The following is a 26,843-nucleotide window of genomic DNA, read 5'->3' on the forward strand; positions in this document are numbered from 1 at the left end:
CCACTTATATGAGGTACCTAGAATAGTCAAATTCATAGAAACAAAAAGTTAAATAGTAGTTACCAAAGGCTAGGGAGAGGGAGAGAGTGTTGTTTTAATGGGTATAGAGTTTAATATTTGCACAATTAAACAGTTCTAGAGATCTAAATCACAACATTGTGAATATACTTAACACTACTGAATTCTACATTTTAAAAAGGTTAAAATGGTAACTTTTATGTTCTGCAACTTTTACCACAATAGAAAAGAAAAAAAAAAAAAAAAAAGATAGAGACTTGAGTTCTTGCCTGACCCTGACACTTTTGACTTTGTAACTTTGGAAAGTCACTTAACCTCTCAGCCTTGGTTTCCTTATCTTACTGAGATTTTATAGTTACTGTAAATTTAAATGAGATAATCTGTGTGAACGTTTTTCATAAACTAGATGGTAATATGAAGATGGAAACCATTATTATCAGGGAGGAAAGGGTGGAGAGTCACCTCTGGAGAACAGCCTGCCTCTAGACCTTGTACCCCATGTCAGTACTACAGTTACCCTGAAACAGAGGTGGGGCACCTATGAAAATGGAGAGCAGAACTAAACATCAAGCATGCACCTCAAAGAGCGGACTGACTTTGGCTTGAGGAGTGCCTTCCTCAGGGTACTTAGTCATGAGCAGAGTGACAGGAATATGGCTGCTGTTTCCAAGTAAAAGTTTAAGGAAGCCTAGCAGTGGCAGAGGCTGCAAGTTCTGCAGATAGCAGCTGAGGCTGCAAACCAAAGAGTGATTTATGTGTATCTAGCACGGGGGGGACTTCAGATCAGAGACTGTCCTTATTAAATGGAGTTGGGCATACACAAAATCATTGATTCCCTTTTCCGTCTTTAAATTTACATTTTATAAATGTCAAATGACTGACTTGTTCTCATTTTAAAACTTGTGTTTTTCAGATTGATGGTTTATTTGACAAACCTCAATAGAAGTTTTGAGCATTTCAGTTTTAGTTGGTTCAGCTTTTTGGTTGGATGAAACAGAGGTTCACTCAAGCAAACTCATAAAATGGGATGTACATTATTACAAAGATACACATGGGATAATAAAGGAGATCCGTAACTCTAAGAACGGCACTTGGGAAAGGTGGATTGGATTCAGCTGTGTTCTTGGACCTTCATAGGTTTTTTTTTTTTTACGCTGGTGTTGCCCATTAACGTAGCTTAGCTACACTCTACTCTGCTTCTTCTCATCCTGCAATAACTGGCAAATTCTTTCTGTGTTTCTTAGTTCATATTTATAAGTTCATTTTTCAAGTCAGACCACAGGAGTCATGGGCCAGGTATCAATCAGGTGGGTAGTCTTAGCTTGGCCTTGAGCTGGTGGTGAGATGGGGAGAAGGAATCATGGTCCAGTAGCAAAATACATGGCTGCTTCAAAGGCAGGGTCTGTGAGCAGAGCAGTTTCCCGTGTGTCAGGCAGTGAAATGATGGGGGTCTTTGGGAGGGTCCAATAAATAACACCTCTCCTCCCCTCCTGGATTCTGAGCAAACTGGGAAATAAAACAAAAGAGTTAGGCAGACAAAAGATTAAATATTATATTTAATTCTGACAAAGGATAAATTAGAAAATATAGCTTGGTATTGGAGCATGAGGGTCTGCTAGATGAACCCTCGCATTATGTAGACTTCCTCATTCAGTCACAGAAATTACTGGGCATGTTACTTAACCTGTGTGAGTCTTGGGTTTTCCATCTGTAAAATGAACATAATCATAGAATCTGCCTTTTAATCTTGATAATCCAGACTCAAGATGTTGAAGATCTGGGATATTTTTATCTCTATGAAGACTGCAAATTTGGGAGGTTGCTTGCAATCCTAGGCAAGGTTATAAATAAAAAGAAATAGGATTCTAGAAGTCAGAATGGGAGGAGTTTGCAAGAATTTCCGATAGGGAAATGCCTAATACACAAAGAGGAGATATTTGCTCTTGAGGTTTTGGAAGTAATATGTTCTTAGAGTCAAAATCTGTCAAGGACATATTACACAACATAGAGAATATAGCCAATATTTTGTAATAACTGTGAATGGAAAGTAACTTTTCAAAAATTGTATAAAAAATAAAAAAGTAAATAAAAAATCTTTTAAGTATTGGTTTTGACCCTAAAAATAAATAGAATCTGCCTCTTGGCATTGTTGTGAGGACTGAATGAATGATACATATAAAGCTCAGCACTGTGCCTGGCACCTAGTTTTGCCCAGTAAGTATTCGTACTTATGTGATGAAGAAAGCAGCGCTTGTATGGTAAGATTGTGGTGGGAAAATGAGCGATGCTTCATATGTGGGCTAACATGCCTAGAAAACACTCTGCTTGATTTAGTTTAACAAATGTAGAAAGTACTACCAGTTAATAAACTCATTTATGCTATCAGTGCATGACTTTGAATGTCTTTAGTGTAACACCTTAAGAGACCAAAAGATGATGTTTTTTCCCATCAAAGTTTGCCTCATTTATCTTACTTTTCTTTATATTATACTTTCATTTCTTGTCTGTTTCTTTCTTTTCTTATTTTATTCATTAAATATGATCATATAAATCAAATCTAAAATATTAACTAAAATTGTGTGTTTCTTCTTAATTAAAATGTAGGCAATAAATGAAGTAGTGTTACAAATTGGTATGAAAAGCTCTTCTAGATGTTATGATGACTGAAAGAACCAAGTAGCAGAACGATATGTCTAGTGTAGTATTATTATTAAGGAGAGAGAGAAGGAGAGAAAGAGAGAAGGAGAGGAGAGAAAAAGAGAAAGAGAGAAAGAGAGAAAGAGAGAAAGAGAGAAAGAGAGAAAGAAAGAAAGAAAGAAAGAAAGAAAGAAAGAAAGAAAGAAAGAAAGAAAGAAAGAAAGAAAGAAAGAAAGAAAGAAAAAAGAAAGAAAGAAAAGAAGAAAAAAGAAAGAAAAAGGGAGAAAAGGAGAAAGGAGAAGGCAAGACAAGGAATCAATGTGTAAGTATACATAAAAGGGTAGAATTCTGGAAGGATCTCTGGAAACCATTATCAGGAAGAATGAGAATGAAATTAGTGGAAGGAGGGGAAAAATAAAGTAAGTAGTTGGGAAACAAAGGGGCATTTTAAATTTTTGCTTGGTTTTGTTTGAATTTTTTAATAACAGGAAATATGCATTTATCACTGGTATGATTTTAGAAATGTAATGGGGGAAATGTAATGAAAGAAATATTATTTTATTCCACAAATGAATTGGACTTTTTATTATTATTATTATTACTGTCTTTTGGTTTAGCCTGATGTTTCTTCTAGCTCTAGGTTTGTTGTTGTACTTGTTTTGATAAAAAATACCTAGAAGACTAGCTTGGTCCCAAGACTGCCTTCTTTCCTGCCAAGTGCTCTTTCTGTGTGGCTCATGGTGTCCCATGGATGTTCCCTCAGGCGTCCCTGAAAGCCTCCATCCTCGCCCGGGACTGTGCCACCGCCGCTGCCATCGTGTTCCTGAGTGACCGGTTCCTGTACGGGCTGGACGTGTCGGGCCACCTCCTGCAGGTGGCCAAAGGGCTGCACAGGCTGCAGCCAGCCACGCCGATTGCCCCGCAGGTGGTTATTCGCCAAGCTCGAATCTCCATGCACTCAGGTAGGCTCGCCCGGGATCGTGCCGTCTGGGCTCGCCTTCCCTCCGGGCTCCTTGACTTCCGTGAGGGGCGACGGGCACAGGGGCCCGTGGGCCATCTTTTGCAGCCGCCGCCGTGCCCTTCCACCCACCTCCTGCCAGCACAAAGGCCCTGGCATAAAGGGTTTCAGAGCCAAAAGCAATAGAGAAAATTGTGAAAGGGGGTGGAAAATACTAATTGGAGCTTTTGTCGTCTAACAAATCTGTCCTGCTGCTTTCAAACAGGGATATCTGAATTGCTATACTTCTGACCAAGAGCCTTTAAAAAGCAGATTAGAATTCTACTATTTTCTTTTAGCTCTCCTGTCTCCTTTCTGTAGGGCCACTTGACTACGCCAACAATAGAGCTGACAAACCCACTGAAGTAATTTGAGGGTTTTTTCCATCCCTAGGAACACCGGTGCAGTACCTGATTAGGCCTTAAAGTATCTTTTTTTTTCCTTCTGTCACTTTGAATGAAATGAAAAATGAGGCCAACATACTAGCTTAGACTGTAATGTACAGGGGGGTTGGAGGGTAGAGGGGCCTGCTACGTGTTACTGAGTTCATTTCCACAGAATTCTGGAATTATTTAAATTATTGATAACCACTGGGTTTCGAAACCTGTAGTTTGCTGTCCTCGCTTCCAAGGGTGAAAGAATAAAGGATGTAAATAGAAGGCAGAAACAGAATTGGCTCATTTTTTAAATTAGGTTTAGCTATTGCTATTGTTTTAATAACTCTGGTCTGAAAGAGGTTAAAGTATCTTTTAACTACTTCATTTCCTTTGAGAATGAACTGTACTAACTATACTAAATGGGACAGTTACTGAATACAGAGAGAGACAGAGATAGAAGTACATGAGAGAAATGGGCTTGTGTAGGGTAACTGTTTAAAAGCCCAGGTTCATTCACTTTCAGGTTCTCGCAGCTGTGCATAAATTGTGCCCGTGTCTTTTTATTTACTTTTCTAGAGTAACTGCATCAATAGACTTGAACTTAGAGAAAAATTCCTACTTCAGATGTCCATAATTTGGGACCCTTTATGACGTTCAGGGTTTGTACTGTTTAGGATATGAGAGAAAGCTAGCCACAGATATTCCTTCTGATGGAATCAGATGGCAGTGATACATGAGCAGAGCATCTGTGGAAGGAACCCAGTGAGGAGGGCTGGGCGTGCGCAGGCAGAGTTCTGATGTTGGTTCTCATCAAGTAGAACTTGGAACAGAGTTATTGAAGCATGTTTTATGATATACAGATTTGCTCTGGTGACATGGGAATTGAGGACAAGCAGGAAGCAGACATGTTGATAGCTTTGCTTTATATAGCCAAGTAATCTTTTACTTATTTGCTTGGTTGGCTCTCTCATTCATGCCTGTAACCAAGGTGATATAGAGATTTTCTTCTGCTGACAAGTAAGCCTTGGTACCGTCATGAGCAGTACGCTCCTCTGCCCACACAGCACAAGTCTAAGATAAAAGTCCTGGTCTTATTCTTCAATACTTGGGGTTGTCTTTTCCTCAAAGACACTGGCAGAAATGCCACAAGGAAACAAACACAGCCTCAGAGTGAGGTTCTTACTTGTTAACTTCTGCCCTCAAACATTGCTTGAGCCTCTACCTACACTGGGTTTCTCAGAGAGAAAGGGGAGCTTAGAGCAAGGGTGGTATCCTGGGAAGAGAAGAAGGTACAGTGCAAAGGGGTCTCAGTCCCCAGTGTGTGGGAATCCTGGGCTGGAGAAATGAGAGGTGTGTATGATATGACAAGGGGGTAAGGATAAAGAGTAAAGATGATATGAGGGGATGGCACAGTCTTTCTGTTCTCCCCTTTGACCCAGCCCTTCCTGGTATCCAACCAAAACCCATCCCAAAGGTCCAAACATTCAACATTGTGGGATTTCAGAAGCAAGAGAGGATACCCTGGGCCTGCCCAGGTAACTTTTGCCTGAAATGAGGAGACAAAACCTTTTAGGACAGTTAGATACAAAGATTCAGACTTCTAGTTCCATCATCATGGAGGACTGAGCAGATGCACAATCTTCTCCCATTGTATACATATGATAAATTTTTTTAAAAAATGTTAAGTGCCTGAAACACAGAAGATGTTCAAAGTCAGAACAGGAGACTACTGCTCTGGACACTAGAGCCAGAAGGGTTTACACTTGAATATAGTCTTAGGGGAAGGGACTGCTGTCTTAATTCCTGGGCAAGAACAAGAGGCAGGGCCGTGGGCCTACTTGGAGTGTAATATCTGCATAAAGCTGGCGTTCTTAAAGGTTTGCACAGCTATGAAATGGGACTGAACCAACCCACCCAGAGAGGAGGTGAGGAGGCTTGCTCTCTGCCCAAGCTCTAGAGCAGAGGCAAAAAAAAAAAAAAGAAAAAGAAATCCCCAAAGATACACAAACCCCAAGTCTGTGCCAGATGTGTATGTGGAGTCTGAATTTGCCCCTGAGAGAGAATCCCCCACCAAATAATTAAGAAAAGGCTAGTTCAGGAATGAAATTCCAGGGCCTAGCAGAAGATCAAGTACAAAATGATGTGCTAGAGAAACATCCACACTCCAGAAGCACAGGAATCTCACAGGAGAATGATCTTCACTGAAGATGCCCTTAGATTAAAATGTACAAGCAATGAAAGGAAATGAAACTTGTGAGAGAAGAACAGAATCTACAACAAACAAGGAAAATGGCTCCAAAACAGAAATGGATATATAAACTCGAACAACCTGAACAACTTGTGGTTTTAAAAATACTATGTTTAAAGAGTAGAACACAACAGAAAAAGAACTAAATAGAACTTTCAGAAATTAAAAAATACAGCAATTGAAATTAAAAATCAATATTGTTGTTCTATATGAGATGATGGAAGTTCACTAAACTTATTGTGGTAATCATGTTGTGATGTATGTAAGTCGAATCATTACACTGTACACCTTAAACTTACACACTGCTGTGTGTCAATTCTATCTCAATAAAACTGGAGGGGGAAAAAAGCAACTGAGGTCCAAACAAAAAATTTTTAGTTTTATTTTTAATTAAAACAATTACTTAGTTTAAAAAAATCAAGGTAGTTGTCTTAAAGTTATGGAGAATTGCCCACAAAGTAGGCAAGGCATCCAGTTCCTCTGTCTGCAGATACAGGATACAAGCATGTAATCAAATGATGATGGCTTCAGAGAGCCCAAAACCCAGCAGTTCTTCCAGGGCAGGGCAGACTGGAATTGGAGAAAAACACAAGTCTTTGCGTTGAAGAAGTAGACAGGGAAAAAAAAAATTTTAGTCATCTAGACACAGTATGGTGAAACTACCAAGAAATTAAGCAATGAGAAAATCTTGAAAGAAAAAGAGAGAAAAGACAGAATGGGAACTATATTAAGACTGACAAAAGGCATCTTTTCAGAAACAACAGAGTTTAAAAAACAGTGGAATCTATCAAAAACTTGAGAGAAAATAGCTTTCAACCTAGAATTTCATACCCAGCAAAAAATCATCAAAATTAAGGATAAAATAGCCATTTCAGGCAAAGACTAAAAATGTTTCTTACTCTCAAGACACCTCTTTCTCTTGCTTACACACGCAGAATACTCACAAACACAGACACACGCATAAACACACACTAAAGGATGTATTTTGCTAAGGAGGAAGTTGAACCTGTAAAGATTGAGTGGGAGGATTCAAAAAGCAATGGTGAACAAAGAATTTAATAAATGCACAGTTAATCTAAATAAGATCAAAAGAAAATTATATGGAAATAACACATAATTTATAAGATGCAAATATCTTTAAATATTATTAACCTGACCAGCATTGTAACAAATTAATAATAATACATTACATCAAGGAAGGTTTATTCCAGATAGATGAGGATGGTTAAATATTTTTAAATCAATTCATTCAACTTACCTCATGGACAAAATAAATAAGAAAAACTATGTGTTCACCTAAATTGATTTGAGAACTATTTTAGAAAATTTTTTACCCATTTAGGTTAAAAATGCAAACTGGAGTTAAAGATGTTATCAGTCAGGTTCCAATCAGGAGGCAGAAACTTCATGGTAATTTGAACAAGGAAAGTTTAACGTAAAGAATTATTGACTGTATAAGGGGATTAGAGTCATGAGGGATTGGCTAGTAAGAAGTAAAGAGACTTCTAAAGAAAAACTCTGACGAATTCAGGTGTTAGTTATGAGGAGCAGCCACTATCCCTTAGACTGAGCTAGGACTCCTAAGAAAGAGCTCCCCAATCCCAAACCCCAGCTCACCAAGACTGAGATCCAGACCTGTCACAGGTGGTGCAGCTGGGCTCACTGGGTGGCAGAGAAGTCGAGGAGATTCTGTGCCACCAGAACTCACTGGGAAGACCACCCTCTTGTGCGTTGGGGGAAGCTATTCCCTGAAGGGTGCCTTGGAACTCACCACAAAGCTGCCTGTATGGACTGCCAGGGGGAACAGTCATGGGGAGATGCCTCACTGGCAGCACTGCACTGTGAATCATCGAGGATGCTAAAGGAAGCTGCTGACCACTGGGTGCTGCTCACCTCTGCCCAGTGAGGAGCCCAGTGGACAAGCCACCTCTGTTTCAGTTGTCGGGTACAGGAGAAGCCAGGAGCGCACAGCAGGCAGCATTGGAGAAGCTGTGTGTCCTGCGGAAGCTTGGCAAGAGGAGCACACCAAATCAGAGAGAGAAGCAGCTTCCCCAGGCAGTATCCCTCTAACCCTTTACTTTATAGCCTTTAAATACATTAAATTAGACAAAAACCATGCCTGCAATTATCTGTGAGCTCTGCTTGGGGCTGCTAATCAAGGTGCTATGAAGTGGTACACTTAAGATTCTTAGAAGCTCTCATGCATGGTCGAGAGGGTCTGAGGTCTTCACAAGGGGTTTTACAGACACACCTTTGATTTGATCTTGGCCACCTTTTACTGCCAGTGCTCTGGATTTGATCTTTACCCCCAGGTTTTAATTTATTTTGAGAATGTCTTGTTGGCTGGGAAGGCTATTCTGAGCCTTCTATATTTCTTCTAAACCCTGCATGAAAACAAAATAGTTCCTTCTTTAGTTTGTTTCTTTCTTCCCACACTATATCCTAGGCAGCTAAGAGATGTCCATTTGGTACTTTCGGCCTTCTTACTGGGTATCTCCCTTGCTAGATACACGAACTCATTAGTTATACTTTTTATTTTCCACTTTGCTGCTGAAGACTATGCTGCCACCAGTGGTGGATGGTAGTTTCCACCACTATATAATGTGTGTTCCTTTTTCTCGAACTTTTCAGCAAACAGTTTTCCTCACTGCGTTTTCAGTCTCCTCAGCATCTTTCAAGCCTCTTCCTGACACTGGGTTCCTAAGCCAATGCTGTACGTTCTAAGTTTTTGTGACATTCGCATCCCACTGTCAGGTGCCCAGTTTCTGTCGTGTATTTTGATGTTGCAAAAGCCAACCCACAACTTACTGGCTTAAAACACTAATAATTTATTATATCCCCTATTTTTGTAGTTTGACTGGGTGCAAGTAGTGCTGACTGGGAAGCTGTGACAGCTAGAAGGTCCAAAATGGTCTCATTCACACAGCGAGCATTCGATACTGGCTTCCAGCCAGGAGCTCAGCAGGGGCTGTCGGGCAAGGGCTCCGTTCTCCTCTGCATGGTCCTCTCCATGCAGCAACTGCAGCTTCCTCACAGCATTGGGGGTAGGTTCTGAGAGGGAAAAGCAGAAGTTACAGATCTCTTAATGCCCAGACTAGAAAGGTGCACAGGGTCACATCTGCCACATTCCATCGGTCACAACGGTCACAAGGCCAGTTTAGACTCAAGGAGAAGGAAAATAAACTCTATATTCCACTTTTTTTTTTTATTATTGAAGTATAGTTGATTTACAATGTTGTGTTAGTTTCTGGTGTACAGCATAGTGATTCAGTTACATATGTATGTATGTGTGTGTGTGTGTATATTCTTTTTCATTATAGGTTATTACAACCTATTGAATATAGTTCCCTGTGCTATACAGTGCAACCTTGTTGTTAAATAGTGCCATTTGCAGCAACGTGGATGGAGCTAGAGATTATCATACTAAGTGAAGTCAGAGAAAGACAACTCTCATATGATATCACTTATATGTGAAATCTTAAAAAAAAAGACACAAATGAACTTATTTATGAAACAAACAGACTCATAGACATAGAAAAGTAACTGATGTTACCAGCGGGGAAGGAAGAGGGAGGGATAAATTAGGAGTTTAGTTGCCACTTCTTGACGGAGGAGTGGCATGGCTACATTGCAAAAGAGCATTTGGAACGGAAGACACTGTCGTGACTTCCTTTGGAAGCACAGTCACCACAGTCAGGTGTATGTCATGTGTGCACTTTGAAATAGGGTGGTCAGGGAAGGCCTTATGGGACAGTGAAGTAACATTTGAACAAAGACCTGAAGGAGAAGGGAGCAAGCCTTGTGGATACCTGGGATAAACGTATCCCACACTAAAATAATTGTAAGTTCAGAGATGAGCCCAGTAGGTTCAAGGGATAGCCAGGAGGCCACTGAAACCAGAGCAGAAGGAGTGAAAGGGAGGGAAAGAATGCTAGAGATGAGGTCAAAGGAGTCTCAGGGGCCAGGTCATACAGGGCTTAGAGACACCCAGAAGAAGAAGTAGATGAAAGGATGAGTGATTGAATTTTCTGCTTATGGGAAAATAGCTGTCCAGAGATTAGGCTGCTTCCATGTGGTGAAATAAGTGAAATGTTTAGGAAGAAAACCTCTCTACCCCCCCCCCTCAAAAAAACAACTTTTCCTGATAATTCCATACATAGTCTTCACAGGCAGCTCTACTCCACCTCTCCAGGTGTGGCTTTCACAGAGGGCAGACAGCCTTTGACAGAGGTTCATTTTAACTTCTTAAGCCTCTCTCTCTATGAATGAATTGTTCATTCATATGAATGCATGTGTATAATTGCAATTTCAGGTGCTGTACAACTTCCCACCTTACCAATTCCTGAAAATGTCATCTGTCTTTCCACTTTGTATATGATGTGGTCATTGATTTTAAATTTTAAAATAGAAGGTTTCCAAGAGAGGTTATGGCCCCTGTTATAATGTGTTAACCTTAGAGCATTTAAAGAATATGTTCGGAACTAATTGTGCGGCATTTGGTTGCTTCTTTTCAGGGAAACTTTTAAAAGCAGAGTATATCCTGAGCAGTCTGATAAGCAACAATGGAGCGACAGGTAAGGTGCTTCCTTGTCTTTACAATGACCTTCACCCTTAGGCCCCTACCAGAGTTCTCATTTAAAAACGGCTTGATGACCTGATAGTTACTGTACGCTGGGCATTCCCAGAACCACCTGGCCCTGGCTTTGCCACTGATAAATGAAGTGGCTTTGGTCAAGCAGCTTACTTCTCTGTTTCCATTTTCTCTATTTAAAAACAAAAACAAAACAATCCAACCAAGTCTTCTAAATTTTCCGTGCTTTACTGGAGAGTGTGTTACCTAATCAGCGTTAGCTGTGAAAGTAGGAAACTCTCTGGGCCTCAGAAAGAGCTCAGCCTCAGCTTTTAAAAGAATTGTGAATAGAAATTAAGCCTGTAAGTTCAGAAGAACACACTTACTGCTTTCTGAATTTAAATGGTTTGGGGAATACATTTTATTTTGCTACAGAAAAACTTTAATAAAAACTTATTTTAAAACAGATTTCTTTCGATATTGAATCATGCATGAAAGGAAGTCCTAAGAGTTGGGTAACAAATAGTTTAAGCCTTCAGATATCTTGCCTGAATTTCTAAGCACTTAAGTCAACAAGTTTCCCGATAAGTTGAACACAGTTCCCAGTAGACTTTTAAGTGCAGTATGCTTGGATATAAGGTCCCAAGCTCCTGGAAATTTGTAGACATTTCCGGTGGGGAGGCAGTTTGGAATATGGATATTGACCACACACCTCTCATCTGTGGCCACCATCACTAACCTACAGTATGCACACTTCCCAGCTTCTACACCCTATACACACACACACACACAGATTAAAAGTTAGGGAGAAAAAAGGAAGATGATATGACAGAGAATCATGGGAGGGTGTCATAGTGAGTCTGACTCTATCTTTGATGTTTAGCCACTGACAGCTGTCAGGCCCCAGCTGCTTCCTCCTTTGTCCCACATCTGAACAGGCTGGGTATTTTTTAAGCCCCTGCCCAGCTTGTGGGAACCTTTACCCCAGCCCCACACCCTAATCAAAATAAAAACTAAAGCTACTGACCACTGCCTTTGCTCAAGTCCAATGAACCAGCTTGTGTGCCCTCCCTGCCCTCCTCATGTAAGCCTTGTTATATGAGCACTAAATTTTTTCATACCTTCTTAGTGCACGTTAGAGTCATCTGTTTCAACATCCAAACCAATTTTGGGCGGATGGGGTGGATCCCGCCCTTCCCGAGGTAACCACAAGACAGTGGGGGTAACACTGTAGTTAGTTAACCTGGGAAAGCCTTGGAGGCATAGAATTGAGGGTGAGCCCTGAAATAGGAGCCAGAGGGAGATGGATCCCAGACAGAAGGAATGGCAAGTGCAGATACCACGAAGCAAGAGAAGCCTGCTCTTATAAGGAACACAAATGAAGCTGCGTGGCAGAGCCCAGTTGGTAAGGGGAAGAGGTGGTGACGAGGCAGGAGTCAGTTCTGTGAAGTCTTGTGGTTTGCAGCAAGGAGTTTGAACCTTACTCGAAATGCAGGTAAGAGATGGTCTCCCAAAGCTCTATTGTGTGTGTTCATGAAGGCTTCTATGAAAATCATTTTATATCACCAGGCTGTTTCTTTAACAATTCAAAGCCAGAAATGCTTTTCTTTTTTCTCTCTCTTATTGTAGGTACCTGGCTGTACAGAAATGAAAGCGACAAGGTCCTGGTGCAGTCGGTCTGCATCCAGATCAGAGGGCAGATTCTACAGAAGCTGGGTATGGTCCTCAGGCACCCGCTTCTCTCCAGGCTTGTGTACCAAGTCCAACTACGAGGTTTTACTGTGAACTTTTCTCAGTGTATCTGGTGGAAATTGTTCAGCATCACCTCCCATAGTTTCCTCATTGAAAGGGGAATGACATTTAAGATGCCAGGAGCGTTATGAACATTAACAAAACAAAATATTTTTCTGTTGAGCTTTGTTAAGGAGATTTACAGTTGTATATCATGACCGTTAACCACCGGGTTCTCGGTATTACTTCTGGCATCTGGCTCTCTGTTCAGCAGGACTCCGTGTGAGATAGTGACACCTTATTCTAAACCCACCCTGACACTTACCCATTCATTGCTCAGAAGGTATTCCTGAGTTTTACAAGCAAAGGTTATAGGACCCTAACCCTAACTATACTTTAAAATGCAAACTAATGTCTTTGAATTTTTTTAACAGAGAATAGTATTCTTGTAAATAATGAAGATAACTATTTGTATATTAATATATTATATATGTACACATGTAATATATAATAATTCTTACTGTTTCCCTGTGAAAGGGAAAAAATCATCTGTATCAAACCAGTTAGAAAAACAGATTGCTGTTTTCCCAGCAGATTGCTATCTGTTGATTACTCTCAATCTAATTCAATTGTAAATTTTCTTAAGATCCAACGAATCGTCTTTCTGTCTTGGTTTTTAAAGGTATTTTCTAACACAAGGGCACAGGTACCAGCAGTTTGTCCCGTCTCCCTCTTTTTTGCAGGGATGTGGTACGAAGCAGCAGAGCTAATATGGGCCTCGATCATAGGATATTTGACACTTCCTCAGCCAGATAAAAAGGTGGTTTGTCTAGTGCTCATTTTCTCATTTCCTATATTTGTCTTTGGAAGATTATCTCCATTCAGTTTAAGATTTGTCAATTTTATTGGTCCTATTTTTATTGGTTCTACATAAGCATCGGACCAGACACGTTTGGTAACTTCCTCTGAGTCTTGCTGTGTCCTCCCTCACAGCTAGACTCCTGGCATATATTTAGTGTTTCTATATTTATTTGTTGCTATCTACATATTTATTTCTATTGATCCATTTATTTCTACTGATATCTATTTTATTATATATTTAGCCTTTACCTGGTTCCGTAGCAAAGTTGAGATGGCCAAGTTGCTAATACGTAAAATCGTTTTCCTTCAGTTGAGTGAGAAAAGATTTCAATTAACTGTTTATGTCATAACCCTTATTCAAGAAACTGGGAAGCAACATTTGCTTTCTTACTTGATGTGTTCATTCTCTGTAATTCTGTGAGAACATTCTCATTACCTGAAGCATTGGGTTACACATTTCCCTGAGCTGTGTCAACAGCGCTGCTGCCTACAATCCTTTTAACAACACAGATGGAATGGGGTGTGGGGACTCTGCTTGGGCCAATTCTTTATGCCTAAAGCAGTATGGACAAGTTAGTGTCGATAACCCAGCAAAGCCCACCTAAGAAATAGCTGAGTTCACATTATGCCCTTGTCCTCAGGATGTGATGACCTTCCAAGCCCAGTGGCATCCGGCTGAGAAGTATCTGCAGTGTCATAATAACAGTAACAATAATAATAAGCAGTGGTTCATATGGGGTGGGGGTGGCTGATCATTGACTCTAGGCCCTGAGATGAGAGCAACAATTGTGAATTCTTAATCTGTGTTTTGTATGTGTTTTCCTTACAGGGTATTTCCACATCACTCGGTATATTGGCAGACATCTTTGTTTCCATGAGCAAGAATGATTTTGAGAAGTTTAAAAACAATCCTGAAATTAACTTGGTAATTATCATTTGTCAAAACCATCATGCAGAGTGGCATCACCTAGAAAACTGTCACTGTTATTCTTGGTGCTTGGTTAGTTCTCTCTCCAGGAGTCAGGGAGCTTGGGGTCTCCCCTCTTTGAGTAATGTGAGCAGTCCTGGGGACAGTTCCAATGGTGTGCTGTTTGGCTTTAATATCCCAGCATCTCGCACAGTACCAGGCCTACAGAGGATACTGAAAAAAAAAAAAAAAAGACTGGTGAATGAGTGAATGAATGAATGAAATCAGAGTGATAAATACTTTGAACCTCATGATTTCCTTTCAAATTATCACAACATTTAGTTTCCACACTTGGGCTATCTCAATGATAAAGCAGGGGGGTAATAATTTTAAAACCTTAATTACCATCTGTTCAAATCAGAGCGTCAGTCACTTGTCCAGGCTCTTATCCGTAATAATAAAGATTATGAACATTTGAATTATTATGAACATAATTGAATAATTATGAATTATTTATTGCTCTGTAACTCAAAAAGCATATGTATATGTGTGTATGATCCACATATACCTACAAGATAAGCAGAGCAAAATGTTTTATTCCCATTTTAGAGAAAAATAAACTAAGGTTCAAAGAAACTAAGTGACCTCTTCAGTTTCCACAACCAGTGAGAAAGAGAACTGGGAGCAAAAGCCAGTCTCTAAACAGTCTGGAGCGTTAGCACAGGCATTGACTGCTGTCCTGCCCTGCACTGAAATTGAGGTTTTTTAATCATATCATCAGTATTGCCTTTTTTAAAACTACCAAAGCAACAGTAGTAACTGTACTCAACACTAGTTAGTGTAGCACAAGAACACATACAGCTTGCTGCTAGCAGTCTGAATCTTAGCAAAATGTTGCTTTTGCTGTCAGGCAGACCGAAACACAAGAGAAGGGTTATATCCCCCGTTCAGTGAAGTTGTCTCTGATGACTGTTTAAAACTGCAAACTGCCCTTCCACCCTGGTCCTCCTGCCCCTTCCCACTTTATATTTGTCTGCAACCCTTATCGCCATCTTGAATACTATGCCTTTTACATATTTGGTGTATTGACTGATCCCCTCCCCTCAAAAGAAAACAAGTTCATTGCAGGCTCACAGTCTGCACTCTCTTTTGTGGCTAGACCAGTACATAGCACATGGAGGTACTCAATACGTATTTCCAGAATAAATGAATGAATCTTAATTGCCGTGAAATCATACATTAAAGGTCTCTTTACCAAGAACAATGCAGAAATCATCAGTGAATCTGACTATAAAACATGCAGAGTTCTGCAAACAAAGAACTGCACAATCCTCCAAAGAAACTTGCCTGAATTATTTTGCACAGGCAGGCATTGTGAATGTTTACACATATTAGGCCTTCTCTGCAGTGCGGGTTGGGGATGGATGGTGTATGGGTGTAGGGGAGACCTGGACAGTCTTTTGACCCACTTACTCTCTCTGAAATGATTGGGATGAGGGGCAGGGCATCCCTCAGCATCCTGAAAGAAAAGCAAAGGAATTGTACGGCCTGTCTTTTGCTAATGGATAAATAACTGTCAGCAATGCACTCAGCCTCCTGTTTTCTCACAGGGCTTGCTGAAGGAGTTTGACCATCATCTGCTGTCAGCCGCGGAGGCCTGCAAGCTGGCAGCTGCCTTCAGTCCCTACACGCCCCTCTTCGTGCTCACGGCCATGGTAAATAGACTACAGCCCTTCATCGCTCCTCTCCCCAGTGTCAGACGTAACCAGTGGAGGGGAAGGTCTAACCTTAAAATAGGCTTGGTGCACATCATTAGATCGCTGTGGTCAGACTTCACATATGTCAAGGTTTTATCAGTCAGAGTGGTGACACTCTGGTGGTAGCTAAGTCAGTGCTGTTGGAGGATATGATGTTATCTGCTCCAGAACAGCAGTTCCCAGGCACACCAGAATCACCTAAAAGCCCTTTCAAAATACATCTTTCTAGGCTCTACCCTCAATCCACTCAGTGTAAACCCCTGGGATTTCTACTCAGAAATCTTTCATTCTGAAATACTGCCCAGGTGATTCAAATGCACAAAAGGGTTTGGAAGCCACTATTCTATTATTTTGACTATTATTAAATAAATGATGTATTTGTATATAGCAAAATTACCATGTCCACGTTCCATGTATAGACTGTGCTTGCTGACGCTAACAGCAGCACAGCAACAACGAATGTGTCATCAGGGCCAGTCACGTGCATCCTGGTCCCTTCTCCTGATGCACCAAAAAGACCTTGGGTCCTTGATTCAATGTTTGTATATTTTTCTTAGAATATGCATGGCACAGTTTTTTTTTTTTATTATTTCTAGTGATTGTCCTCCAGGAATGAGACGTTTTCCCTGATTCATCTCCAGTTTTTAATTCAATGTCTGATTTTGTATTTGGTATTTTCCTCAGAATATTCGTGGCACATGCCTGTTGTCATATAGTAGTTCTAATGACTGTCCTGTAGGAGTGAAAAATTCATATCTGTGTGAAGCCAAAGAGGCCTTTGAGATTGGCCTCCTCACCAAGAAGCGTGATGAAACAGTTACTGGGAAACAGGAGCTCCATAGTTTTCTCAAAGCTGGTTTTGGCCTCACCACAGTGCACCAGAGACTCCATGGGGAAACAGAGACAGTCCACGCAGCACGTCAGCTCTGTAGTGAAGCCATGGGAAAGCTGTACACTTTCAGTATGTCCTCCAGAAGTCAAGAGAGAGAAGCTATCTCTCAGGAAATTATGTCTGTTATCACTCGGGTGAAGGAACATTTACAAGTTCAAGGCTTCTCAAATTTAGATGGCAAGTCTTATGTTCCAGAGGGTTTCAGCTGTGGGTTGGAGAAACTCATCTTGCATGGGCAAGTGGATTTCCAAAAAATTCTTGAAACCTATTCACAGCACCATACTTCAGTGTGTGAAATATTTAAAAGCACTTGTGGAAACAACAAAAATAAACAGAAAGATACAAAAGTGGGAGTCTGCATCACTGATCTAAAAACAGAAACAAAAAACATAGATACTATGAGTACTACTGAGGACAAACCACGTTTTGAAAAAGGCATGGTAGTATCTTCCTCCCAAATGGCTAAGAATGGTCAGGAGAAACTCAGAAGGGTAGGAAGGAGAAACTGGACCCGTTCTGATGTATTTCGAGTCTCCGTGGATGAAGAGGTGGAGGCTGAGGCTGAGTCACCAGACCACAGCAATGGTGGGGGAGCTGTCTTGAACAAGTCTCTGAGTAACAGCCAGACCTCCAGTTCTTGGAGCAAGTTATCAGAGTTTAGTTCTTCTACAAGTTGGGAGGAAGTGAATTATCATGTTGATGATAGGTCAACTAGAAGAGAGCCTAGCAAGGAAGAACGTCTTGTGGACACACAGTGTTCCACGGCCCTGTCGGAAGAGCTGGAGATCACTGGGGAGAGCAGAGCTGTGCATCCACTGTCTTCAGAGCTTCGTGATCTCTCTCTCCAGGTGTCCAAGGATGACAGTTTAGAGTCTTCTCAAAGTCAGCTACACAAACACATGCCCTTGACAACCTTCCCTCCTCGTAGCACAACAGGCACTTTGTTGGCCACGGGTGCAGGTATGTTAGAAGATGCTCCAGAAGGTATGCAGGACTTCAGACATGCAGGGTCCAGAAATACTTCTGCTTGCCCCAGATCCTCCTCTGGTTCTGCTTCTTGGTCTTCTGATTCTGCTTGGCCCAAAAAAAAGGCCACAGATCCTTCAATCCAAGAAGAAGAAACCTTTGAAATAATTGATAAGTTTCCAGAAATCAACTGTGACACCAAAGACAGACATGGAGAAGAGAAGGGAGAAGAAATCAAAGGAGACATAGGCCCTGCATTTAAAGATAGCCCCTGCTGGGTTGACCCAGAAGGAGAAACAGCAGAACGAGCAGAAGACGTGCCCTTAGACTTACGTGCAGTCGTGGGCGACTCTTTCGGCCGAAGCTCCACAGTAGCATGTGGCTCTTCCACTCCTCATTGGCCTGGTCAAAATCCTGACTCTGGGAAAAGCGGTGGCTCAGTCAAAGGGCAGAGCGTTGACCCGGACGCCTCCACAGTGGATGAGGAGAGCCAACTGCTGGACGGCGCGGATGTTCATGCCACCAGCACACATGGCTCTTACCGACCTTGTGCTCTGAGACCGCTGTGCGGTCTGCAGGCCAAGATCCCTAATTCCTCAGTAAGAGGTGACATTTCCATCCCTGTCCTCAGCGAGGACTGTGCTACCACAGAGGAAGCAGATGAACCTGGAAACCTGCTACACTGCAGCCAGAACTCCAGCTCGTCTGCGGCATGGTGGTTGAAATCACCTGCACTTTCCAGTGGTTCTTCTGAGGGAGAAAACCCATGGTCCCTTCTGAATTCCAGTGGAAGTTCTTTTGTTTCATTGCCAGGAACAACAAGGCAAGAGATCCTTGAGGCTCGCACTCTGCAGCCTGATGACTTTGAAAAACTCTTGGCCGGGGTGAGGCATGACTGGCTGTCCCAGAGACTGGAGAATACAGGAGTTTTCAAGTCCGGTCAACTCTATGGAGCACACAGTAAGTACAACATTTCAGGAAGCATCTCTGTGCGTTTGGGGCCCTCTGGAGCTCTTGTTGTATAGATCACTTAAAGCTCATAAAAGACACAGACCCCTGTTACACTTTGTGAAGATACAGAGAAATGTGTACTTCAGGGGCCTCCTTCATTGTTTGTGTGTTGGACTCTAAAGGTTGCAAAGAACAGAGGCTCACTCAAGCCACCTCATACATTGAGGATTGTTGTAAAGACACACAAGGCAGTAAGGAAGCCGAGAATCTTACAGGACTCGGGAATAGTCATCAGTCAGGTTTAAAACAGCTCAGGGAGAATAAAAAATGTTAAAAAAAAAATAATAATAAAATAAAATAAAATATTCAAAACTTCAAAAAAAAAAAAAAAAAACAGCTCAGGGTGTCATATCCACTCAGCATCTGTCCTCTCCATTGATTCTCACTACCAATCAGCTGATTTTTTTTTTCACATTCCAGTCCTAGGCGGACAGAATGTGACCTAGTTGCACATTATCCTTTCTAGTGGGCAGAGATTTTCACACCTGTCCACCTAAGTGGTTTCTTACCAGCCAATGGACTGATCCAGTGCCCTGTCCTGTTGCAATTAGCAACTGCTTCCTGCTTAGAGACCCACCTGCGGTCTCTTCCCAAAGCAGGGAGCCTGGGCTGGGGTCACCCAGCAGTCAGTGCATCTAATACAGCTTAGAAGTGGTGGAGAAGCTTGGAAGAAAACAAAACAAAGTTCTTCTCTTAGCCCAGAAGATCACAATGTAATGCCCTCCAAGATACTGAAGAATTATTTGAGTGAGAAAAAACTATTGCAGAATGCATTTCAGAGGGAACAACTGTGTGGATTGCTAAGCACTGGGTACTAAAATAGTAGTTCTCAACACTGGCACTGCATGAGAAGCCCCACAGGGGCTTTTTAGCTTTTCAAAACTTCCAGTGCCTCACCCCAGAATTTCAATCTAATGGCTCTGCGGAATGGACACAGGCATCCGTATTTTTTAAGAGCTCCCCAGTGATTTCATGTAAAGCCAATGTGGAGAATTTCTGTTTCAGAGTACTTCAGTGTTTTGCCTGCCGCCACGAAGTCAGGCTAAAATACAGATTAGGTTGTTGCCAAAAGAAGCAAAATTTTCTAATAAAAGGGTTTCTCTGCTGATTGCAGTTTGAGAATCACATTTCTGAAAGTTAGGTAGCTGCTTTATTGTTTTGTCTGTGTGTCAATGTCTGGGTAAGTAAAACATGATGGAGAAAGCAAGACCCAAAGCTGAAGAAACAGAACTAGGGGTACTTCCCTTGCTTCTTCCCCCCAGTTCACTGCCCTCTCTACGTGTGTGTACAAACAGCTCACCTTCCATCTCCTTCTCCAGCTTCTCTGATTAAGTCGCCCACTCTGGTCACCATCTCTCCCAACCCCAGTCATCTCCCTCCCCCATCCCAGACCAATGGGTTTATCTCACTTTAAGTATTTTCTGTCCTGAGTTTCCTGTTCATTTATCCTTTGTCACAACCTAGACACAGGAGATCCTCGTTCACTTCATTTTAACTTGGATCCCAAAATGTTGCATTTCTTCCTTAGTGTTCATGTTGGTCTTCCCTCTCAAACAGATGCTTTCTTGCTAGCACTGGTCTTCCTTTCTTTAAGGTGGAAACAGCCCTTATTTTTCCTTTTATCCTTTCCTTTTTCAGTTGAGTGTGCATCTTTGTACAGTAGCTATATTTTCTCAGTAATTCCTGGACCTTCCCAATTTAAACAAAATATGTGAGAGAAAATTAAGGTGTATTTGCATATGTAATCTAGAAACCCTGGAGTTGCCAGGAGCCTCTGGGATAAAATTACTCCATTTATTTTTATCTGTGTGACCTGGCATAAGTGGCAGCCTCTATTATTTGAGGTCCCCAGATGATTAGAAGATGTAAGCACTTTTCAGTTGTTCCAAGATGGTCTTTGGGGTTTTGCTGTTTTAAAAGCCCTTTATTTTTCATTACTTTCATACAGAAGTTCTGGCCTTAACACCTTGCCATCACAAACGAGATTTTGTGAACCAAAGGCTATTCTTCATTGTAATTTCTAAAGCTTTACCTTTGTATTGTACTTCAGTAATTTTTAGTAATAGTCATAGAGAAGGATAAAATTTGAGAAAATATATAAAGAAGTTGAAGATTTCAGATGAGCTGGATTGGTATCTGTGTTCCTTCAATTTATCTATGAATTGTAACATCCTTTTGAAAAATAAGATCAGTACTTCATCTTATCTTTTTTTTCCCAGATGCTCTTTTGTTAAAATATTCCAAGAAATCTGAACTGTGGACAGCCCAGGAAACTGTTGTCTATTTGGGGGACTATCTGAATGTGAAGAAGAAAGGCAGACAAAGAAATGCATTTTGGGTTCATCATCTTCATCAAGAAGAAACTCTGGGAAGGTATTGCTTAAAAAAAAATCTCTATCATTAATGTAAAATGGACTAATCTCCCCCTTCTGTTAAGTTACTGTTTATGAGACTTCAAAAGGACTGGGGAAAATGGCTTAAAGTGTATGTTTTCATAATTTGACTCCTTTTTCCTCGTCCTCATTAATAACAGGTACCACATATGGAGGACCCACATTATGTCAGCCATTGGGCTGGATGTTTTATATACATGATTTCAAACCCATTAGGGAACATTAACCTCATTGCACAAATCAGAAAAACAGAGTTCCTGGCCATATGATAGGGCAGAGAGTCTTAAACACTCCTCACTAAAAATGGTGGCAAAAAAGGCGAGTTAAACCATGAAAGCCACACTTCTAATTAAATGGGTGAGCCTACAAAAAGGCAGAAAAATCCTCTGAGGCCAGGGAGGAAGCATATCCAGGGATATAAATGAACACTGAACCCTTAAGACACCCGGCGTAGACGTTCTGGGCAGGGGCGGAGTGCAGGAGCAGCTAGTGACCAAAGTCACACCTGGAAGGGAACGAGCATAGTGTCCACCATATAAAGCAGAGACTCAGGAATGGCTCCATCCTCAAGAAAAAGATTAGCTTAAAATATGTCACCCAGCTGAGGCAAATAACCTGGAAAATTTTTGTTTGGCCTTAGTTCTTGATGACAACTTTAAGCAAAAACTCACCTGAAAATTAGTGATCACAGGTGGTCCTCACTGGGCTTAAGACCTAATTTTATACCGTATGTGTAGTTTAAGCCAAGCACCTATAAGCCAAGACTTTTAAAGTAGATCCTGTTGTTTACCTAAATCCAAATAATCTAAGAAATAAGTAGGACAAGAAAAAAAGAGAGAAATCGGGTGACTCTTAAATAGTAGAAGTACATTTCTTGGAAAGGTGGTTGATAACTATAACAATAATGGTAAACATGTAAATTTCTTACTATATGCCAAGAAGCCCTGCTTTAAGCCATTTATATACTAATTTAATTAATCCTCACAAAACCCTATGAGGTAGATGCTATTATTATCCCCATTTTACAGATGAGGGAACTGAGACACAGAGATGTTAAGAAACTTGCCCCAATTCACACAGCAAAGTGATGGAGCCAATTCTTATGGGTAAATTGTGTCCCCACCACCACCAAATTCAGATGTTGAAGTTATAACCCCAAGTACCTCAGACTGTGATCTTATTTGGAAATAGAATTATTACAGCTATAATTAGTTAAGATGAGATCATACTAAGATAGGGTAGTCCACTATGACTGGTATCCTTATAAAAAGAGGAAATTTGGAGATAGACACACACAGGGAGAATGCATGTGAAAATTGTAGTTATGCTGCCACAAAGCAGGAACTACCTGAAGCCAGGAGAGAGGCCTGGAAAAGATTCTTCTGAGTGCCTTCAGAGAGGGCAGGGCTCTGCTGACTCCCTGATCTTGGACTTACAGACTCTAGAATTGTGAAGCCACCCAGTTTGTGGCACTTTGTTACAACAATCCTAAGCAACTGATACACCAGGATATATCATAGGAGGATCTGAGATGGGAGATAAAAGAGAGAAGTGACTTGGAAGATGGAGTGAAAGGGTCTATCGTATGTCTGATCAGGAAATGATAACAGAGCAAATAGAAAAAAAAATGACTGTTTTAATAGATAATTTCTGATAATTTCCCAGAATTGCCAAAATACATTAACATTCAAATACAAGAATTGCAATGAATCCCAAGTAGGATGGAAAGGGAAGGAGGGAAGAAACTAGAAGAAAGGAAGGCAGGCAGGCAGTCATAAATCCACTGCCAGCTACACAGTCGTCAAACCTCAGCACACCAAGGACAAAGAAACAATCTTAAGAGCAATCAAAGAAAAAAGAGAGTTTACTGCTAACAAATCTTTACTAAAGAAAAATGATGCCAGAAAAATGGTGTAAGATGCCAGAAGGAATGGGCTTCTGTTCCCAGACTGATGATCCGGTACATCAGGTTGGAGGTCCTCTGGCAGAATGTTCAGGAAATGCTCCAGTTCCAGAGCCACAGGGGTTGCTCACAGTTCTGAGCTGGTTCAGAGCCTCTGCATGCCCAGAGGTGTCCCCATACCAGAAATGCCTGAAGCCCTGGCAGATGCCCCTGTCATGACAGCCACTCCTGGGCAGGCTGCCTTCCAATGCCATGCAGCCTCCTCCTGTGCAGCCTCTGTGGCCAGATTTCCTTTCTGATCCTTAGGAGTCTGAATGGCCAAAACTGCAGCCAACTTGGTTTCCATTATCACTTTGGGCTCAGAAATTTCTGGAGAGAGTTGGCTCTGGTTGAGGTCTGTGACTCTGAAAATTCCCTTTGATTGTTGAAAGTCACTCTGGACACATGTGAATTACTTACAAATTTACACCAGCTGATAGCAAATATTAACTACAGTAAAGTGTAACACTTGCTGTTCACTCCTTTCAACACTTAGTCATTTACTGTCTTACGTCTTCTGTTCCCGGCTGTGCATAAGCCGTTGAAATGTACAAATCATTCCTCACACTTTCTTTAAATAAAGCACCCCGGGACTAGCACAGTTTTGTGCACATAATAGGTGATGAGGGGAAACAAGTGTTTGTAGAGATGAAGTCATCATAAAAGGAAAGGATAGAGGAAGGTTTCAGGTTGATGAATTGACCCGAATAAGGCATTGCTTCAGAGAGCAAAAGGTCATTTCCAGCGTCCGTACACTTTCCAGTATGCATGCTCGCTCCCTTGACTTACCAAACAAGTCTGGTGAACTGCATTAAGTGGACACTTTCTCTTTATAACCATATCATCCTGGGTCATTGTATTAGTCAGCATTCTCCAGAAAAACAGAACCAATAGGACATGTATACATGAAGACAGAGATTTATTATTAGGGACTGACTTGGATGATTACGGAGGCTGACAAGTCGCAGCAGCTGCCGCTGGCAAGCTGGAGGTTCAGGAGAGCTGACGATGGAGTTCCAGCCCAAAGAGCAGGTTCAAGACCCAGGGAGAGGTCATGCTTCAGTTCAGGTCCAAAAGCAGGAAAAGATCTGTGTCCCAGATCAAAGACAGAGGAGTTCTCTCTTACTTTGGAGGTCAGCCTTTTGTTCCATTTGGTCCTTTAACTGGTTGGATGAGGCCCCCTCATATTAGGGAAGGCAGTCTGCTTTACTCAGTCTGTTGATTTAGATGTTACGCTCATCCAAGATCACCCTCACAAAAACACCCAGAATAATGTTTGACCAAATATTTGGGCACCCTCTGGCCAAGTCAAGATGCTGCACAAACGTCACCATCAGTCGGCTAGTATGAATTGTGTTCCATCGTTCAGGTGGCTCTTACAAAATTATTTGAGTCATGAGATAAGATAATTAATATTGACTAAAACGGGGAAAGAATAACATCTTTCAAGCATTTTTGCACATCTCTTTTGATCTCCTCTCTCTTACTCTGTAATAGGATCACTTTGCATTTCTTTGTGCGGTTTTTCCCCATTTGTAGATATGTTGGTAAAGAATATAAGGAGCCGAAAGGGCTCTGGCACCACTTCATCGATGTGGAGAGGCAGATGACTGCACAGCACTATGTGACAGAATTTAACAAGAGACTTTATGAACAAAAGATTCCAACACAGATATTTTACATACCGTCTACAATATTACTGGTAAGATTGAAGAAATCAAGGGTTTGGTTCAACAAGCCTATAAATGTATAATAGGTTAGATTTCTATTGTCAACCTACCATTCACCTACCTCCACCACCATTCTGATAAAATTCAATAAACTCAGTTATCAGCCTCCTTCATCTATTTCATCTGCTTCACCTACTTGTAAGATAAGTAAGAAATGCGACCCTCTGTACCCTGTATGCATCAACTGGAATCTCCAAGTCACACTGGTATCTGGTCCCATATGATCAGGTTAGCATTTTTAATATCCTTTTCCCTTGTTTTGTCTTTGTACTTTCAAAGAGGGAGAAAAGAGCCTAAAGTTCATATCTAATACAAGTTATTCCCTCAACATGATGCATAAATCCCATTTTATACCTGTTGATCCCCCTTGCAATCAAGTGATAACTAAGCCATAGCTTAAACACCTTCAGAGAGAAAAAAATGATTATTGTCTTTTTTTTTTAATGGAGGTACTGGCGATTGAACCTGGGACTTTATGCATGCTAAACATGTGCTCTACCACTGAGCTATACTCACCCCCTCTCTTCTTACTTTCAAATAATTCTAATGGTTAGGAAGTTCTTAAATTTGAGCCAAATCTGTCTTTTTCTAATTTCTACCTATGAATTAACAACTCTGCCTTCTGGGACCATTGAGATCAATCTCTCTTCACTAATATATCTATCTATTTAAATATACAAAGGCAACCATCCCCACTGACTTTTCTCTTCTTTGGATTAAGTTGTTAGCTTAGCTTAGCTCTTAGCTTATTCTGTTTTTCTACTTTGGCCAGAGGTATTTTTAGATCCATATTTTATTATTTATTTAATAGTAGCTGTCATCTGTTTTGCACTTTCTTTATGTGAAGCACTATGCTGGGCATTTAACAAACAAACAAACATTAATTCTGACCTTTGAAACAACTCTACAAAGTAGATCACATTGCAGAGAAATGCTTGAGCTGATACGGCAACCCAGAGCCTCGGTCCGTGATCCAGCTACATGCCCTAATAAGCCAGCCCCTAGGGAAGGTCACTTCATGGCCTGACTTTTATGTGCACATTTTAATAAAAGAATAATAGAAATTTTAAGTTCTATTATATGCCAGATACATGTTAATGACTTTACATGTATTGTCTCGTTTAATCTTTTTAACAGTCCTGTAAGGTAGCTATCACTACACCCTCTTTACAAATAAGGAAACCAAAGTCTGGAGGAGTAACAAAGCTCCTAAATGGCAAAGCCTGCGTTCAAAGCGAGATCTACTGACCTCAAAGCCCGTGGCCTTCACCGTTATGTTATACTGCTTCCTGTTTCTATTTTTCAGATTTTAGAGGGCAAAACAATAAAAGGATGTATCAGTGTGGAACCTTACATACTGGGAGAATTTGTGAAATTATCAAATAACACGAAAGTGGTGAAAACAGAATTCAAAGCCACAGAATATGGCTTGGCTTATGGCCATTTTTCTTATGAGTTTTCTAATCATAAAGATGTTGTGGTTGACTTGCAAGGTATGTGAAACTGGGAATTTTTTTATTTTTTACTATTATTTATATGTAAATGTGAGGTTTTGTAACTAGCTGTGCTGATCATTATTTAATAGATTGTTTGGTGTGTAGGCTACTACTTGGAACTAAATTAATTGATTTTCCTGTATACAGCAAAAGATGACCCCCCCCACCCCCAATTTTACAACTTCTACAGGTGGCTAAGGTATCCAGCAATCAGGAGAAGATCTGGCTCATATTCTGCTGGGCTTCATTCTAGAGCAAATCCATAACAGCTTTTTAAAATTTCACTGAAGTGGTTTTGAGTGATGCAGGT

General features: G+C 41.0%; 1 protein-coding gene across 14 annotated transcripts in view; it reads left to right on the plus strand.

Annotated features, from left to right (window-relative positions):
* The window catches only part of ALPK1 (alpha kinase 1), a 119,294-nt gene that overhangs the window by 90,920 nt on the left and 1,531 nt on the right, over positions 1-26,843 (plus strand). For 12 of the 14 annotated variants that reach the window (XM_032462031.1, XM_014567786.2, XM_032462025.1 and 9 more), the window contains 10 exons: positions 3,419-3,617; positions 10,792-10,851; positions 12,477-12,563; positions 13,322-13,398; positions 14,269-14,364; positions 15,957-16,061; positions 16,788-18,921; positions 21,192-21,345; positions 24,847-25,009; positions 26,344-26,530. In XM_032462031.1, the coding sequence (XP_032317922.1) occupies positions 3,419-3,617; positions 10,792-10,851; positions 12,477-12,563; positions 13,322-13,398; positions 14,269-14,364; positions 15,957-16,061; positions 16,788-18,921; positions 21,192-21,345; positions 24,847-25,009; positions 26,344-26,530 (3,262 nt within the window). Of the gene's footprint in view, positions 1-931; positions 3,618-10,791; positions 10,852-12,476; positions 12,564-13,321; positions 13,399-14,268; positions 14,365-15,956; positions 16,062-16,787; positions 18,922-21,191; positions 21,346-24,846; positions 25,010-26,343; positions 26,531-26,843 lie in introns of those variants that run through there. The other 2 variants (XM_032462103.1, XM_032462110.1) reach the window with 2 other exon arrangements.

Source organism: Camelus ferus, chromosome 2 (genome assembly GCF_009834535.1).
Source record: "Camelus ferus isolate YT-003-E chromosome 2, BCGSAC_Cfer_1.0, whole genome shotgun sequence".
Classification (NCBI taxonomy): domain Eukaryota; kingdom Metazoa; phylum Chordata; class Mammalia; order Artiodactyla; family Camelidae; genus Camelus; species Camelus ferus.